The 15,167-nt window shown below is 43.7% G+C and overlaps 1 protein-coding gene across 1 annotated transcript in view; it reads right to left on the reverse strand.

The window, feature by feature from the left end:
• The window catches only part of QTRT1 (queuine tRNA-ribosyltransferase catalytic subunit 1), a 345,830-nt gene that overhangs the window by 149,607 nt on the left and 181,056 nt on the right, over positions 1 to 15,167 (reverse strand). The window contains exons 6-7 of the mRNA XM_078685122.1: positions 9,509 to 9,647; positions 4,075 to 4,150 (exon numbers count right to left, since the gene is read on the reverse strand). Coding sequence (XP_078541248.1) covers positions 4,075 to 4,150; positions 9,509 to 9,647 — 215 coding nt within the window. The remainder of the gene's footprint in view (positions 1 to 4,074; positions 4,151 to 9,508; positions 9,648 to 15,167) is intronic.

Here is a 15,167-nt window from a genome sequence, read left to right on the forward strand (position 1 = left end):
TAGGTTTCCCTAGATACCCACCAAGCCCAGGACAAAAAATGCAGGTGACTCCCTCAAAAAAACTGTTTTTTTGTGACTGATAATTTTGAAGTCTCCACAGTACGTTTTGGGCGATTTCTTGTCATGGGCACTAAGCCTTTCGACCCATGGGTGGTATCACTTTTATCGGGATACTTCAGCGAATGCTGGGAGGGTGGAAGTTTGTGGCTCCCCGCAGATTTCAGAAATGTGAGGTAAAAGGTGTTTTCTTATTTGTTTTTACAATTTTTGAGGTTTGCAAGGAACTCTGGGTAACAGAGCCTGGTGAGCCTGGTCACCCCATCCTAGATTCCCCAGGGTGTCTAGTTCCACAAATGTGCAGGATTGATGGGTTTCCCTAGGTGCCGGCTGATCCAGGGCCAAAATCCACAGCTAGGCAAATTGCAAAAAAAGGGTCGTTTTCACTGGAAAAATGTGATGTGTCCATGTTGCATTTTGGGCGGTTTCCTTTCGCTGGCACTAAGCCTACCCACACAAGTGAGGTACCATTTTTATCAGGAGACTAGTGGGAGGTACTGTGGTTTTTGGGTCATGACCCAAATATAAAGTTTACAAAGATATTTCCACCAGCCTTATGCAGATTTGTAAATTACAGTGTAGTAATAGGTAGTGTGTTTGTAATAAATGGGTTTCCTTTTCTAAAGAAAAAGCACAGACTGAACCATCATTTATTGATTATTATTATTGTGTGCCATCAAATGGTGATTACTAGCCCACACCACCTCCCCTTAGTGAACCTTGGACTGCTCTGCTTTGCTACCCTGAGAGAGTCAAGCGCTACAATGGGGTGTTGGGTTCCAAGTGAAGGGGTGAATGTGGACCCATTACATGTGCAGGCTGCACAACTAACAGCCTGTTTCCTTGCACGGATCAATCAAGGGTTTATTAGAGGACGACAAATGAGTGATAGCGTAAATAGGGTGCTATATCTTACGGGTATTGTAGGGTTGACTTAAAATGTACAGGAGACAAGTTAACAGGAGGAGCTCTAGGAAAAATGCTTAAAATTTGGATCATAACCGCTATCACTCATCAACGGCTCAAAATACAGAGTTTTTTTTTAGTTTGTTTTTTGCAGAGTTTTATATAGCGCGAACTAGACCCGAACCGAATCGGGTATTAGAGCGCTTTACATAGCACCAGTTACGTTACATGAGGACACACATTCATTTTTAGGCACGGGGAGATTAAGTGATTTGCCCAGAATCACAGGAGGTTTTGGCGTCGTTACCGAGACTCAAACCCAGTTCTCCAGGTCCGAGGTCGAGCGCCCTAGCCCTAGTGATGGGGAAAGGTTAACATACAACAGATGTACTCAGTGCTGTTTATGTTGTAACACCCAACACCTCATATCTGAGAAAACCAACAGGCTAAGTGGGTAAAATTGGAAAGAAATACATTTAAGACTACGAGGCCTTCCGATGATATCTCATACAGAACCTAGCTCTTCTATCATTGAGTTATTGCAGAAATCAGGTGTGTGTAGCTTCAAAATACCAATGAGTTGGAGGGACTAGCACTAACCTTAGCCCCAATAGGTTAAGATGATTGCACTATGCCACCTCACTGATGCGGCATGTTGTGCAAAATAACGAAGGACTGGAATGTGGCCAATTGATTCAAGCATTCACCCATCACTTTTTGTAGACTTCAGTGCAACGCCCTAGGTGCGAAGGGCATGTGCTCACTGTTCCAGTGGAACAATGCTACACCTGGCTGAAAAGTCCAATATTAGTCTTGGGTTGCTTGTTGTTTGGTTCAGGAGGACATGATCTAGTTGTTCGTGCAGCATCCTTTTGAGGCAGGGTCAAGACTAACGTGCATGTGCCTGGGTCCAAACTGAGGTGGCGTGATGTGCAAAATAATAAAGAACTGTAGCCCCTGTAATTACTAGTGAGCAAGATTGCAAGCATTCCACCCATCAACTTTTTGTATGCCGCATTCAAAAGGACCAAGGTGGCCACTCAATATTTGAGGTGGAGCTGGTGACAGCCTGCAGGAAACCATGCACAGGATTCTAAAGATTTGCACAGGACCATAAAAGGGTTTATAAATATCTGGTGCAACCACATGACATTGTGGGTGTGGAGGAGAGCAGTGATTAAGATGGTGTTTCTGCCAAATATCCTTTATGTTTTTCAAACACTTACTTTAAAATTTCCTTTAAAACTATGAAGAAATGAAATCTGCAAGCTGCAGGAACTATGCAACTTCTGCAAATAAGAAGGAAAACAGCGAGGATAGGGGGGTGACCACAGCTCTTCAAGCCCAAGGATTGGGTGATCTTTCGTTGCATTAGGTTTAATACATAAGTGCCGCTGGGAGCAACCAGGGGCTTATGGTTTTCAAGATCTGCTTTAGACGGCAGACAAACTTTGCTAACCCTGCACATGTATGGGATCCTCCCCTCATTCCAGGAGATAGAAGTTCTATGAAGTAAGGGAGACAGAACTGGTGGTGCAGTTAGACAATGAGCAATGGAGAACAGCCTCCTTAAAATGAATAACTTTGCACCAGACGCTTGAGCAAGAATATGTGTTTATGATTTTATACAGGGGGGACTTGAGACCAGAGCAGTTACACGCCATAGACAGATCTCAATTGCGTTCCTGTTGGAGGTGAGCGGAGCACACTGTGTTGCCCTATCTGGCGAAGTGTTTAACGAACGTACTAGATTAAGTACAAAAGGTGACAGGTGGTTAGTTGGTAGGTAGTCTGGAGATGGTGCTACTGTGCTGTCCGTCTATAGTAGTGCACGCACTAAACTAATGTACAAGTAAAATCAATTCATATGTTCATGGCTACCAAAATATTAATTTTAGCCATGTGGGGGGACAGCTCTGTCCCACATCCCTGGATCTGTAGCTGCAGCGGATCTGGAATTAAAGAATGGAACAGCGTACACACAGCACTTTGTTAAGGAACAAAGATCATAGCACAATGCAGCTTCCACTGACTACATACCTTGCAATAGGATTTAGGGATCTGAGCTGTCCCAGGAGATTGAGACTGCCATAAATTATAGCGGAATACTAACTGGACATCCGAGGATGGCACAAAAATGTCTCTAAAGACTGGAGGTCCGCTATGGAACTCAAACTCCGGAACATGTTAGAATGGGCTGAAGAAAAGACAAAGGGAAGCTGAAAGTAGGGGTGGCTGACTAGTTGCTAGAGTAACGTTTGGACAGGTCAAAGTGCAAATGTGTTTTCCAGGTGGGAACATTACCTGACTGTTGTACAGTTCTAACAAAAAGCCTGAAACCAAAAGTGCTTGAATCGAACAGAGGCTTTTAGTAGACCTTTAAAATGCCATTCCTGAACTGGGAAGTTTTCTGCACGAGGACAAAGTATCTGATGATTAGTGTCTCAGATTGAAAATACATTTTCGCAGGAGTTTTGAAAATTCTGTTCATGAACCTAAAACCTGGCAATGACAAAACTATTCCTATTCCAAAACGTAAGCCATTTTATTTTTGGCAAGTGCACTGTGTTGATTATTTGAATTGGGAAATGTGTAATGAGTGAACAAAATCAAGGATAATTAAGATAGGACTACTTGGAGCCTTGCATTTTGATTCGCAGGTTGAATAGCCAAGCCTTCAGCGGACTATGAAACATGAGGAAGCAGGACTGAATGCAGACAGTAAGAACAAGAGTTGTTGTACCAATATTCTACAATGTATTATGCCTAGACAATCAATTAGTGGTGTGAGGATTATAAACCCACTTTGCGTGTACTGTACCGATACACAACAGTTCTGAAATAAATATATAAAGGCACTTAGTTGAACCGTAACCATATGGCATATTAGTTTAAGGTGTGCAAAACAAAGGTCACTGCCTGGAAATAAACACTCTTGAGAGCAAGGGTTTTGGTTTACAAGAGATATTAACAGGGTACAGAGACAGGTATATTAAATCTGCACTTCTAGCATCCAAAAGAGACAATGAGCTGCCAATCTCCACACTAAGGAGGAGTTTTTTGGGGTTATCACTCAACAGATCAAGGAGAAGCAAGGCTAGAGATACTTACAGCAGTCCGCGTGGGAAACACACAGTCGAACATGTCACATCCGAGGGCCACGCACACCACTAAGTCTGTTGCGTACCTGAAGAAGCACCAAGAAGCAAGAAAATGCATTACAAGTTCTGCTCCTTAGGCAGATGAGCTATATCATTTTAAACAACTCTATACATGTTTTTAAACCTTGCTGCATCTTAAATTCTGCTCCTACATCTTTATCCCCATTCCTGTCCATAAGAATACACGATGCAAGCAGTTTTGCTTTCTGACGGACAAGCACCACAAATTATTGGTGGAGAGTTCTTGTATCAACATGTAGGTGAAAGCGAGAGGCATCTTAGGGTAGGTTAAACAGATATAGCCAAAAGTATTTTACTTTGTGCCCAAAAAACAGTACTGATTTTAAGTGTCTAGCAGGACAACAGGATAGGGAAGCAGAAACGACAAAGCTAACAGGCCTCACCTTTCAAAGGCAATAGCCACACTTTTCGCTTTGTCATTGCTTGTAGGTGATGCCGAAAAGCTTCCGCAGAAGCAAAAAAATAATAATAAAAATTGTTTCTGATACCAAATAGTATTGGCAAAAAAAAGCCAAATCAGCATCATGATGTATGCGGGCACCTGAATCATGACGCTGCCACAGACGTTTTTTATTTTTAGTTACCTATCTAAGATGGCGGACATTGGGGAAAGCAGCATATGGAGCAATGAGCAAGAAAATATATGCACTTCCAGTTAAAATATATGCTCTTACAGCTAAAAACTGGAAAAAAGTAGTTCTCTCAATGTAAGCACTCCAAGGATACAAGTAATCCAATCAAAAGCATGGTAAACAAGCATTGGCGTAGCCAATAGGTCTCGCCTTTTGGAGCTTATAAGTGTTTAGTCAGAGCTATTGGCTTAGCCAGTGTATTTAAGCTATGTTGTAGAGTAGTGTGGCTGTTGTGCAGCATGTTGCAAAGTTGTAATAAAAAGCGTTATAAGCATTTTTGTTACCTTATATATAATTATAGCAGAAAACATATAAATCATGTCCACAAGACCTAGGCTAGCGTGAATCCAGTGGCACAGTGAGCAAGGGACTCACATCTGGGCATACCCATCCCACTTAGGGGTAGAAGTGCTACGCAAACAAATGATGGACGGAACGCTGAATAAATTATACATTCACCCCCAGTCAAGAGATCTGGGTGAAATCCATCGTTTTTTGCTGACCAAGTCATCCCAGTTTAGACCATATGCCAATCAGTCTTGACCCTGCTTCTCATGGGAACAGTCCAGACCAAACTGCCAAGCCAGGTCCTCCCTGGATCGGAAACATCTTCATAGCAGCAGGACGCCTATTTTGGGTACCGGTGTGTTATATAAATCCTCAAATCAGTCAATCGCCTTAAAGCTGCGGAGGACACCAAGGGGCCAAGAGCTTGGAAGTCTAGCAGGGGGACATGCTAGGTGCGAGCACATCGCACTATGGTCATGGAATCCACACAGCACCATGAGGAGGGGGGCCTGGAACCACTCCTTGGATGTCAAGTCCTGTAGCTCAAAGACCCCTTCCATACTTTGTTACTCCCAGAAGGGGATTGGGCTTTGCGTACGAGTGGATGGGAAGAGGGGAGCTTGGCACAGTGGATAACAAGGCTGGGGCTAGGAGGATACTCGAGGCTGCTACAGGTCATTTTGGAAACATGGTTAAGTGGCATGGGAATAATTGTGAGAAGGGTCAGACTGAGCAGAAGGCAACTCAAAAACACAAGCACCATATTGTTGGAGAGCAAAGGTCCACCCGATCAGCACCCTGTGCACAGGCCCTTCTTAATCAAACCTACATTAAAGTAGGACATGACAAGCAGACTTGCATGAACTTCCAAGACGAATGGGGGTGAGATCCCGCACCTACGCGCCTGAGTGGTACTATACCTGGCAGATATTGGCAGCCATCGGCAACCCCAGTACATGGCCTATCCCTGCTGATGAGGGGTAGTACCCCGAAACACGTGTCCAGGGATGGCGAAGACAGCGAAGATAGCAGAAGATCGAAAGATGATGCATCGCGAACACTTTACTACATTGACCAGAGTCCTTAGGGGCGACACCGCCGGTGTGTGAGTAGTGTGCGACCCCACCCCCATTTGTAACTTTAAAGCTCCCTTGAGCAGCGGGCGGACGAGCCTGGGATCCCGCACCTACGCGCCTGAGTGGTACTATACCTGGCAGATATTGGCAGCCATCGGCAACCCCAGTACACGGCCTATCCCTGCTGATGAGGGGTAATACCCCGAAACACGTGTCCAGGGATGGCGAAGACAGCGAAGATAGCAGAAGATCGAAAGATGATGCATCGCGAACACTTTACTACATTGACCAGAGTCCTTAGGGGCGACACCGCCGGTGTGTGAGTAGTGTGCGACCCCACCCCCATTTGTAACTTTAAAGCTCCCTTGAGCAGCGGGCTGACGAGCCTGGGATCCCGCACATACGCGCCTGAGTTGTACTATACCTGGCAGATATTGGCAGCCATCGGCAACCCCAGTACACGGCCTATCCCTGCTGATGAGGGGTAATACCCCGAAACACGTGTCCAGGGATGGCGAAGACAGCGAAGATAGCAGAAGGTCGAAAGATGATGCATCGCAAACACTTTACTACATTGACCAGAGTCCTTAGGGGCGACACCGCCGGTGTGTGAGTAGTGTGCGACCCCACCCCCATTTGTAACTTTAAAACTCCATTGAGCAGCGGGCTGACGAGCCTGGGATCCCGCACCTACGCGCCTGAGTGGTACTATACCTGGCAGATATTGGCAGCCATCGGCAACCCCAGTACACGGCCTATCCCTGCTGATGAGGGGTAATACCCCGAAACACGTGTCCAGGGATGGCGAAGACAGCGAAGTTAGCAGAAGATCGAAAGATGATGCATCGCGAACACTTTACTACATTGACCAGAGTCCTTAGGGGCGACACCGCCGATGTGTGAGTAGTGTGCGACCTCACCCCCATTTGTAACTTCCAAGACGACATTGCACAATGTCAGTAGCTGTGGCACAGACTCTTAGTCACCCCTGACCCTCACTCAATAGCTATGACGTGCGCGCCCTTAGTTATGTGTCCAGATAGCGTCTGCCTCGGCTATGAGCTGTGCGCCGCAGCACAGTTAATGGTGCAGGAGTTTCACAGACAAAATGCTCGCACTGACTGCACACACGGCTGTGTGTGTTTAATCTGTATTGTTTTAAGGTTTCATGTGCGCACATGTACCTTAGCCTTTCTATGTTACGTGGAGATAAACATGTACATGATGTAAAACAGGAAATAAACCACTGTGCTCATTGTATGCCTTTGTCCCCTGCTCTTAGAAGCTCACAGGCAGTTATTGCGTACGTTTTTTTAAACAACCTGCAGGTGCAGACGTGAACCCGGCACATGCAGCCTTGAAAATTAGAGTGGTGAAATTTCTCTCCCTATTTCAGGAAAAACTTCGCATTCTACACAGTTAGAAAAACAAACTGCACAGCGGGCATGGAATGTATGCCCTATGGACAGTCGCAAAATAATGTACATACATACGCACCTTATGGCACTTTCGCATGGACATTTTTGCGAATATCTGGTAGCATCACACACCACGGAGAATTTTAAAATGAGTCTATTTTTTGTAATGGTTTTTAGTGAACGTTTTGCGAAGATTTTAATTAATCGTGCCATAAACTTGAGAACCATACATGCGATGTAAGCGGACCGAACACCCACAAAAACACAAATGCATGGCTGCTCATTGAAATTCATAGTCGCACATCCATTTAATATGCCTGGTAGCTCCTGAAAGGTTGGGCGATGCAGGTATGTAACAACTTCTATGTCTGTGTTTCAGTGCGCAATACTTTTCGGTGCACCAGAAGGCCCGAACGTCATTTAAGGTGCAACAGCTGCTGCCCTTTGCATGCTGTTGGTACCCCTGACACTTAAAACTCTTTTGTTTTTCTTGTTCCTTCTCCAGGTACTTCTATCAATCCTTTTGAAGTAAGTAGAAGGCTGTCAATCAAGGTGCTAAAAAAAATTATGTAGTATATTTGGAGTTCAATTGTGTGATGCCACTTCTGCTACCTTGGGTATTGGGACACAAACAAACATACCCACCTCTCCTGCGATGAAAATGGGCGTGCACTAACTCGCACGCGCAAATGCTAAAAATCAGATTAATTATTAGCATATCTGTCACCTTTCGCTCTTGCATAATATGGCGGCTTGAATTAAGGAGTTTCAGATCCATTGGTGAGCAAAAGATATGAAAACGGAAAAATAGAATTAAATCGGGCTGGAAAGGCATCGGTGACACAGGTGGCCCTAATTTCCCCATGTATTTATTTCCCATAATCCACTGGGGCAGAGGGGGCACTGCATTGGATGGGTAAAAGGCTCCCAGACAGCTCCAAGGTGTCTGTCAAGGCGTCTGCTCGCAAATTCCTTTTATAGTTTGGAAATTTCAGCTGCTTATGCTGCAGAGTACGAGCTAGGAATGACGAGTGGCGTTGGGGGCTGGGGTGCTGCCGGCTGAAAACTGCTGAGCTGTTTGTAATGTAGAAGCAACTCCGGGTGCAAGAAAGGGTTTCAGAAATGTACCAAACATACGGAGCTTCGGTATTTCAGGCCTTTTATAGAGGCGGGAGCTCGTAATGTGGGCTTCTGTCATTCGTGCTTTTTGCTAATATTCCATGAAAGGAAACGGAGAACAGGGTGGGTGGGGAGAGGACAGGGAAGGGGAGAGAATCATATTAAAAGAGGGAGGGATGAGTAAACAGGAGATGAAGCAGGTAAGGAGATAGTGTCTGGGCAGAAAGGACTAGAAGAATGCGAGAGTTCAAGCGACTGTGCTAATTGAAAATTAATGTCCGGAATGTCGCCGTAAAAGCGACGCGGCCGCGAAATTGAAAGCGATCGCGCTAAGAAGCAGCAGCTGTTTGCATGTGTGCGTGGGCACGCAGTCTGCTCTTTTTTGAAGCACCTACTCATGCTTGTGGCGCGCCCCTGCTCGCTCCCGCAAGGTGGATGCTGCCACAAGCACGAGTATATGCTTTGAAAAATTGCAGAATGACTGAAGGTCCTTCTATGCAGCGCATGCGCGCTGCGTAGGCGAGACCTAAAAAGGGAAGGGAACAATACAAGAAGAGGAATGAAAGCGATCAAATAATCAGGCAAGTAAATGAGATGGACAAGAAAGCCAGCAAACCATTATCAGAGGGCTGATCCAAATCCAGCTCTAAGAAATGGCACTGAATATATGTCTAATGATAATAGACCGCTAAAAGCGGCCTCACGGCGAAACCTAAAAGACACCCCAGTGCAATCAGTTAGACACATGAAAAAAATAAAAATACAACAACTCCTCCTCAGATTTAAGATACAATGTCAAAACCATTATTTGGACAAATGGCTGGTCATACCCAACTCCCATGAGATAACGGGGCTTCTCGCGAGGCAAGTGCTCTGTGCTGAGCGTCACCATCTTCCAAAAGTGATCCTTTTCTTCTCCTCCGCTCAGTCCACCAATGGCAAATCCAGGCACATCACGCTTTGTCATCTCTGCAAATAATAAAGCTGATTGTACTCTAAAGCAATGAGTTCATCATAGAGGTTGCCTAATTTTCGCCAGTGGTTGAAGGTGGTAGGCAACAGCACTCGTATATTGAGGACTGGGACATGTTTTTCATCATCAACTTTGACCAGGAGCAAGAGAGAGTAAGGTACAAAAGGGAAAAAAGGAGGAAGAGAAAGATATGAAAGGATTGGCCAAGGAAGAAAGCAGGGATGAAGAACCTTGATGGGTAAGATAGAGAAAGGAATTGAAGGATGGTGGGAGAAAGAGCCAGGAGCTGAAATCAAGACTGATTATATATATATATATATATATATATCAGAGAACTCTAGGTAATTCCCAAGTTTAGGTGGACAGCAGCTCCTGTAAACACCAGCAACACTTTGAATCTGCTCACCTCAAATGTCTGTTTTCTAGCAAAGTTTTTAGGCATAGGATTATACAACACCAGCAACACTTTGAATCTGCTCACCTCAAATGTCTGTTTTTCTAGCAAAGTTTTTAGGCATAGGATTAGTACAGTGCCATCCATGCCGAGCTAGAAAGGGACAAAATCTGTTGTAATTCATGCAGCACAGTCTTTAAACAGAGGATCAGCACAGCGCCATCCACATATCAAATACCTATAACTGGAGCCCTCGCCATGTACTGCTAAATACCTCACATATTACTTCACTCATGGCATTTTCTATAACATAATTGATAATATCACTGCAACATTTGCTGTAAAATTATTGATGAAAAAACTGTGCATGGCGGGGGAGGGAGTTATTGTTACCTTAGGGCCCCAGTTATAGTTACTTATTAACTGTAACTGCTGAATTTCTATGGTTTTGTGTGTGTAAAATCTGAACTTAAGAAGCACGTCCCAGTAACCTTTGTTTTTTTTAATAAACATATATAAATATATTTATATTTATTTTTTAACTAATTAAGGGCTTGATAGCTGGTAAGGTAGCTCACCGAATTGAGAAAGCTAGTTAGGGTTTGAAAATAGCTGGCACTTCAAAAGGAGGTGAGACAACAGATTGAGGACCACCTATGCAAAATGTTGTTATATTTTCATCTGAGAAACACACGGGTGTTTGCCTGGAGGACAGAGATCTTTGTTAATTCTGTGTTTATATTCAACTGAACAGGCTCAAAAAGAACGGATTCTCTTCTCTTGTAGAAAAAAATAAAGTAACAAAAAACATGTCTCTCAGCAAAGGATTATGCATTAAAAAAGATCCTGTCCATAAATACTACTAATAATTAAAACATCAATCGTCCCATGGTGCTTCAATAAAAGGTGTTCACATAAATCAACGATCTCAGAAGGATAAATATTAGACTCAGCCACACCGGCAATCGCACTTGTGAAGTGCAGGTCCCTCAAAGATTCCTGCAGCATAAGGGTATTCCTATAGCTACTAGCTCCTTAAATCTCTTGACTACTTAACAAGAGGGAGCAAGCCCGGTACTCACCATCCAAACACCTCTTCCGGAGTTTGGGGTCCAGACCTCCTTGAATGATTGCAAAGATGTTCTGGCTGTTAGGGTTCTGGTTTACAGCGATGCTTCTTTTTTTAAATTTTTTTATTTAAATATATTTTTATTTTCCAAGTTATACACACTTTTATTTTTTTTAACAATTCAACATGGATATTTCACTTATTATTTCCACAGTTCAAAACTTTTACCTGTATACAGTACATGCTCAAAGTATATTAACCTTTTATCAGTTTTAACAAAAACAAAACCCAAATATTTTACCCCAGATATTTAGTGATTACCCATTCTTTCTTTCCACTTGTTTACTGGGTCCCATATTTTTAAGCTCAAGGTCCTCTTCCTCTTACCCTTCCGGGCATAGATATTCTTTTCCAAATTATATACAGATAATACGTTGGCCAGCCAGGATTGCATTCCCGGAGGATTTTTATCAAGCCATGCCCTGGCTATGGTTAACCTGTACACTGCCATAGGTACAAACAAAAATTCCCGTGGTATTTCTTCCTCATCCGCACCAACCCCTAAAAGTATCCAAGATGGGGTGAGCACAATTTGTATTCCTAGTGACCTGTGTAAAAACATCTCTATATCCCTCACTAGTGTGTGCAGTTGAGGGCAGGTGGCAAAAATATGGACACTGTCTGCCTCTAAGGAATTACATCTAGGACAACAAATACCCGTATTACCACCCCACTTTGCAATCCTGGCTGGCGTGAAGTATAAAGAGAAGAGGGTTTTATAGTGTTGTGATTGCAAAGGGGATGAACACAGAACTGTTCGACCTAGTTCCAGGGATTCCTGAAACCAACCCTGGTCACCACCCAATTTCTCAGCCCACTTATTACTGTGTTTTTCCAAATCATCATTTTTTCCCTTTACGAGAATTGCGTAAAAGGATCGTATTGTACAGTCCCCGGACATCTTTATTTTCTCAAGAATATCATTTCTATTAAACCCAGAAGCTCCACCTTGCTTATTACCCAGAAAACTCCTAATTTGAAGATACTTAAAAAAACATCTATTGCCCAGACCGTACCTGTACCTCATATCGCTAAACTGCATCATTCCATCAGGGTTAACGATGTCACCAATCTGTGTGATCCCCCTTGCAACCCAATCTGCCATTACTATATCTGAAAATACATCTGGGGGAAACGACTTGTTTTTATACATCATAACATATCTGTTGTATCTACCTAATTTAGACTTTTTCAAAAAAGCACTCCAAATATTCACTGTGGCAGCTATTGTTTTATACCTTGTCCTTTTAAAGTATCCAAAATCGATGCTATTTAACAAGTAGTTTCCCGCTTCTGCCCCAAGTATTATTGCATATACCTCCGTGGAGAAGCTGGATACTCTTCTATCAAGATGTGCCCCTCCGATTAATCCCTGCATATATTGTAAGGATGCGGCCATATAATACAATCTAAAATCTGGTGCTCCCCACCCACCTTTCTCTCTCGGGAGGGAGATGAACCTATAAGCCCTCCGTGTCTTCCCCTGCGCCCATATAAATCTATTCATAATCACCTCTAGTGCATTAAACCAGCTTGTTCCAAATAATAATGGAATAGATCTAAAAAGAAAGAGAAACTTAGGGAGAATCAACATCTTAATTATATTCGTACATCCGACTAGTGACAAATGTAAATTGTTTAATCTATCCAGGTCTGCTTTTACTTTAGTCATTAAGGGAGTCATATTATTCTTTACTATGCTTTCTAGATTTGCAGAAATCACGATTCCCAAGTATACTGCAGATTCAACCACCCTAACATCGTTACTATCTACATACCTATTCTCTACAATTTGTGTTTTCGAAGAGTTTAAACTATAGCCCGATACCGGGCCGAACTTTCTGGCTTCCAATTCCACCTCCCTAATAGCCCCTGCCGGGTTGGGTGTCATAATGGCCACGTCGTCTGCATACGCCAAGGATTTTATCGAGCAGCCATTCATCAGCATTGCCGGTATCTTCGGATTTTGTTCTAGTCGATGGAGAAAAGGATCTAAATAAAGCGCAAATAATAAGGGAGAGGAAGGACAACCCTGCCGGGTCCCTCTACTGATTTTAACCCAGGCAGAATGCCCTCTGTTGACCCTGATCTTAGCTTTTGGGTCTTTATAGTTTCTATAGCCTTTATAAATCCATCCCCTATACCGCTCCATCTCATGACAGCCCATAGATAACTCCAGGAGACCGTATCAAATGCTTTTTCAGCATCTAAGAAGAGTGCTGCCATAGGGTCTCCTAGAGTACCTGCTGCATCGAACATAGTAATTACTTGCCTGACATGTTGCGTTGTACCCTTACCTGGGATGAACCCATGCTGGAAAGGGATAACCAATCTCTCAATAACCCTTGATAGTCTTTTAGCCAGTATTTTAGAGAACACCTTCACATCGGCGTTCATTAAAGTGATAGGTCTATACGAGCCTGGGGCCGTTGCTGGTTTACCCTTTTTAGCTATCACTATGATGTCCGCAGACCCCCAGGTGTCAGGTATTGATTCCCCCTTCTGGGCAAGTACCATAACATTAAACATATCAGCTACTAACACCGTCTGAAACACTTTAAAGAATTCCAATGGGATCTGGTCTGGACCCGCTGCCTTCCCAGAGGGTAGGCTACCAAGGGCCATAAGAAATTCTTCCAATTGGAATGCGGCTTCTAACTCCTCTTTGTCCTCTGCCTCAATTTCAGGAGGGAGAACGCCCCTCAGATATCCCTCTATCTCTTCCACACCCCCTATGTTATCAGAGGAATAAAGATCTACATAAAACTGTCTAAAAACTTCCCTTACCTTCCCAGCCTCTGTAAATGAATTGCCCTGTGGATCAACAATCTGCTTGACATCAGAATTTGCTGCCCTTTGTCTGCTTCGCGCTGCTAAGATGTGCCCCACCCTTTCACTAAACTCATACGCCTTCCCCCTTTGAGTCAGATACTTCTCCACTACTTTTTTAGCCACTCCTTCAAGGGCTTCTGCTCTAGTTATGGTAATCCTAAGCAGTAGCTGGTCGAGCGGAGAGTTCTGTGCTATAGCTACTGCTAAGTCTGCTTCAAGTTTTAAAAGATTTTGTCGAATTTCATCAGCCCTTAATTTCTCCTTCTTTTGATTAAATAACACAAAACTCAGTGTCTCCCCCCTTACCCCCGCTTTAAATGAATCCCAAACAACCCCCGGTGATGCTGTCCCTCTATTTATGTCCCAGAAGTCCTTTATCCATATGCTCATATAGTCCTGATATGCCTGGTCTTGTAGTAATGCTCGATCAAAAGTCCATGAAACTTCTCTCTTTTGGTTCTGGCCCAGCTTAAGTGTTACTACCAATGGACTATGGTCTGAAACTAGTCGTGGATGTTTCTCAATTTTCAAACCAGTGATCAAGTTCTTAGAGATTAAAAAGTAGTCCAAGCGAACCAGCACCTTGTGTGGGGCTGAATAGAATGTACTACCGTCTAAGTGTGGATGCCACCTTGTCCAGGGATCTTCCAGGGAATTATGAAACACCATATCTGAGAGTGCTCTATACACCCTTTTTTTCCTCCCTGTATATTGTCCCCCAGGTTGGACAAATGAGCTACTAAGGTCATGTAGATTGAGATCCCTGCAACAGACAATTGGCTCGGGCCACTGAGCTAACTCGACATCCAGATACTGAAAAACATCTGGGTCATCCTCTGTTGACCCATAGATCGTGACCAACGTGAAAGTATCCCCCTTGAAAACTAGCTCCAGTATAACCCATCTCCCACACTGATCTTCCTTCTTTCTTCGCACTATTGCATCTCCACTCCTCCCTAAAACCGCCACTCCTCTTGTCTTAGTCCCCTGCTTTGAGTTCGCTACTAACGAGAAACCCAAGTGTTCCAGTAGATGACCTTTAACACCCTCTATATGGGTCTCCTACAGACATACTAAATCCAGGCGCAATGTTTTAAGGAAAGCAGCTACTCTATGTCTTTTATTTATTTCATTAAGCCCGCACACATTTATCGAGGCAAT

The sequence above is a fragment of the Lissotriton helveticus genome, chromosome 1_1 (genome assembly GCF_964261635.1).
Source record: "Lissotriton helveticus chromosome 1_1, aLisHel1.1, whole genome shotgun sequence".
Taxonomy (NCBI): domain Eukaryota; kingdom Metazoa; phylum Chordata; class Amphibia; order Caudata; family Salamandridae; genus Lissotriton; species Lissotriton helveticus.